This window comes from Hyalella azteca, unplaced genomic scaffold (genome assembly GCF_000764305.2).
Source record: "Hyalella azteca isolate HAZT.00-mixed unplaced genomic scaffold, Hazt_2.0.2 contig512, whole genome shotgun sequence".
Lineage (NCBI taxonomy): Eukaryota > Metazoa > Arthropoda > Malacostraca > Amphipoda > Hyalellidae > Hyalella > Hyalella azteca.
Genome location: NW_025930859.1, coordinates 1 through 2072, shown reverse-complemented (window position 1 = coordinate 2072; position 2072 = coordinate 1). Strand labels below are relative to the sequence as shown.

General features: G+C 42.1%; 1 protein-coding gene across 1 annotated transcript; it reads right to left on the bottom strand.

Annotated features, from left to right (window-relative positions):
* Positions 1-304: 304 nt before the first annotated feature.
* LOC108680622 (calcium and integrin-binding protein 1-like) lies at positions 305-1861 on the bottom strand (the record flags this gene model as incomplete). The annotated part of the gene is made up of 3 exons (XM_018169496.1): positions 305-447; positions 1250-1406; positions 1732-1861. Coding segments are annotated over 3 exons (430 nt in total), but the record flags the coding sequence as incomplete, so codon positions are not given.
* Between the last annotated feature and the right edge of the window lie 211 nt (positions 1862-2072).

The window sequence follows — 2072 nt, the reverse complement described above, 5'->3', positions numbered from 1 at the left end:
GTTATGTGATGCAGACATGTGATGCAGACATGTGACGCTGTTATGTGATGCAGACATGTGATGCAGACATGTGATGCCAACATGTGACGCCAACATGTGACGCAGACATGTAACGCGGACATGACACGTGAAGCATGTGACGCATATATATGACGCATATATGTAACGCAGACATGACATGTTATACAGACATGTGAAGCATGCAGACGCTTTATACAAGAGTATAATAAAGTATAAATATAAATAATAACGTATAAAGCTATTTGCTTTATACGTGTATACATGACGCAGATATGTGCCTCACCTTCTCGAGGAGCTCCCGACGGTCGGCGCTGGAGAGGTGCGCGGTCTCCTCCTTGTCGGTGTCGACCTCGTCCGCAGAGCCCGTGAGCTTGCGGATCACCAGGTCCAGGTCGTCCATGCTCAGCCTCCCGTCCTCGTCGGCGTCTGNTCTAACTATCAACTGGTACAAGCGAACATTTGCTTTATTAGGTGACAAACTGGCGATCTAACTATCAACTGGTGCAAGCGAACATTTGCTTTATTAGGTGACAAACTGGCGATCTAACTATCAGCTGGTGCAAGCGAACATTGGCTTTATTAGGTGACAAACTGGCGATCTAACTATCAGCTGGTGCAAGCGAACATTTGCTTTGCTGGGTGATAAACTGGCGATCTAACTATCAACTGGTGCAAGCAAACATTTGATAGATTATGGGACAAATTAGAGATCCAATTATCCACTGGTGCAAGCAGTAACTGCTACATTCTGTGACAAATTAGCGATCCAATTGTCAACTGTTGCAAACAGTAACTGCTAGATGCTGACAAATTAGCAATCCAATTTTCAACTATTGGAAGCAGCAGCTGCTATATTCTGTGACAAATTGGCGATAGAATCATAAACTGTTGCAACTTTGGAATATATAGTGGAGGTTTCAACACTTTTGACAAATCACCATTAAAATTTATACACTTGCACTGCACTCATCATAGAGTATGAAGTCGTATTGTGCACTCCGAATGACGTATTATCATTATAATTTAAATTTATCGCCCGTCATTCACTAGTCGTGTTATCGTTATTATTTAAATTTATCACCCGGCATTCACCAGACATATTATCATTATAATTTAAATTTATCTCCCGTCATTCACTGGTAGTGTTATCATTATTATTTAAATTTAATCAGGCGGTAATCACCAGACATATCATCATTATAATTTAAATTTATCACCCGGCATTCACCATAAAGTTTGAAGGCGTAGTGAGCCTTGACATCCTGCGGCGCCCTAGGACTCATCACGTGGAGCAGGTCCAGGAACTGGTCGAAGCCGAAGTAGCGCCGGCCGTCCGAGCCGCACTTTGAGAAGCAGCGGATGATGTCTTCTTGGAACGGATTGTGCTGAGTCATGGTCATCAATTAATATCAATGCGGTGATATTAATAGATTATAAGCTGCTACCATGTAACACATGATACCATGTGGAAGCGACAAACGTGACGTCATCACATGTAGACAACATCAAAAAATATATTGACACCTTGAAAGGCGCTATCCCTGAAATGTTCTTTCCTTGAACATAAAAATAAAAAAAATAACAAATTTTGGCCTTTTTCCAATTACTAAGATCGTGCGAGTCCCAAGCATTGAAATAAACTCTGATTTGTTTGGAATTTGGAATAAACTATCGGAGATCGCTGCTGACCCACTTTGTGCTATGACCCACCTTCACCTCCGGCAAGAGCGTGATCACGTCGGAGTGGTAGAGCTTAGTGTGCTCAGCGTTACTCTGCAGGCCAGAGCCCTGAGACTCCGGGCAGCTTTGCATCACCATCTTCTTCCACACGCGCCACGCGCTGACAAAATAATGTCATGTAATGTTGTTATTAATTTGTTATCTTAAAAGGTAAACATTCCATCTTCTTCCACACGCGCCATGCGCTGTCAAAACAATGTTGTTATTAATTTGTTGTCTTAAAAGGTGAACATTCCATCTTCTTCCACACGCGCCACGCGCTGTCAAAACAATGTTTTATTAATTTGTTATCTTAAAAGGTGAACATTCCA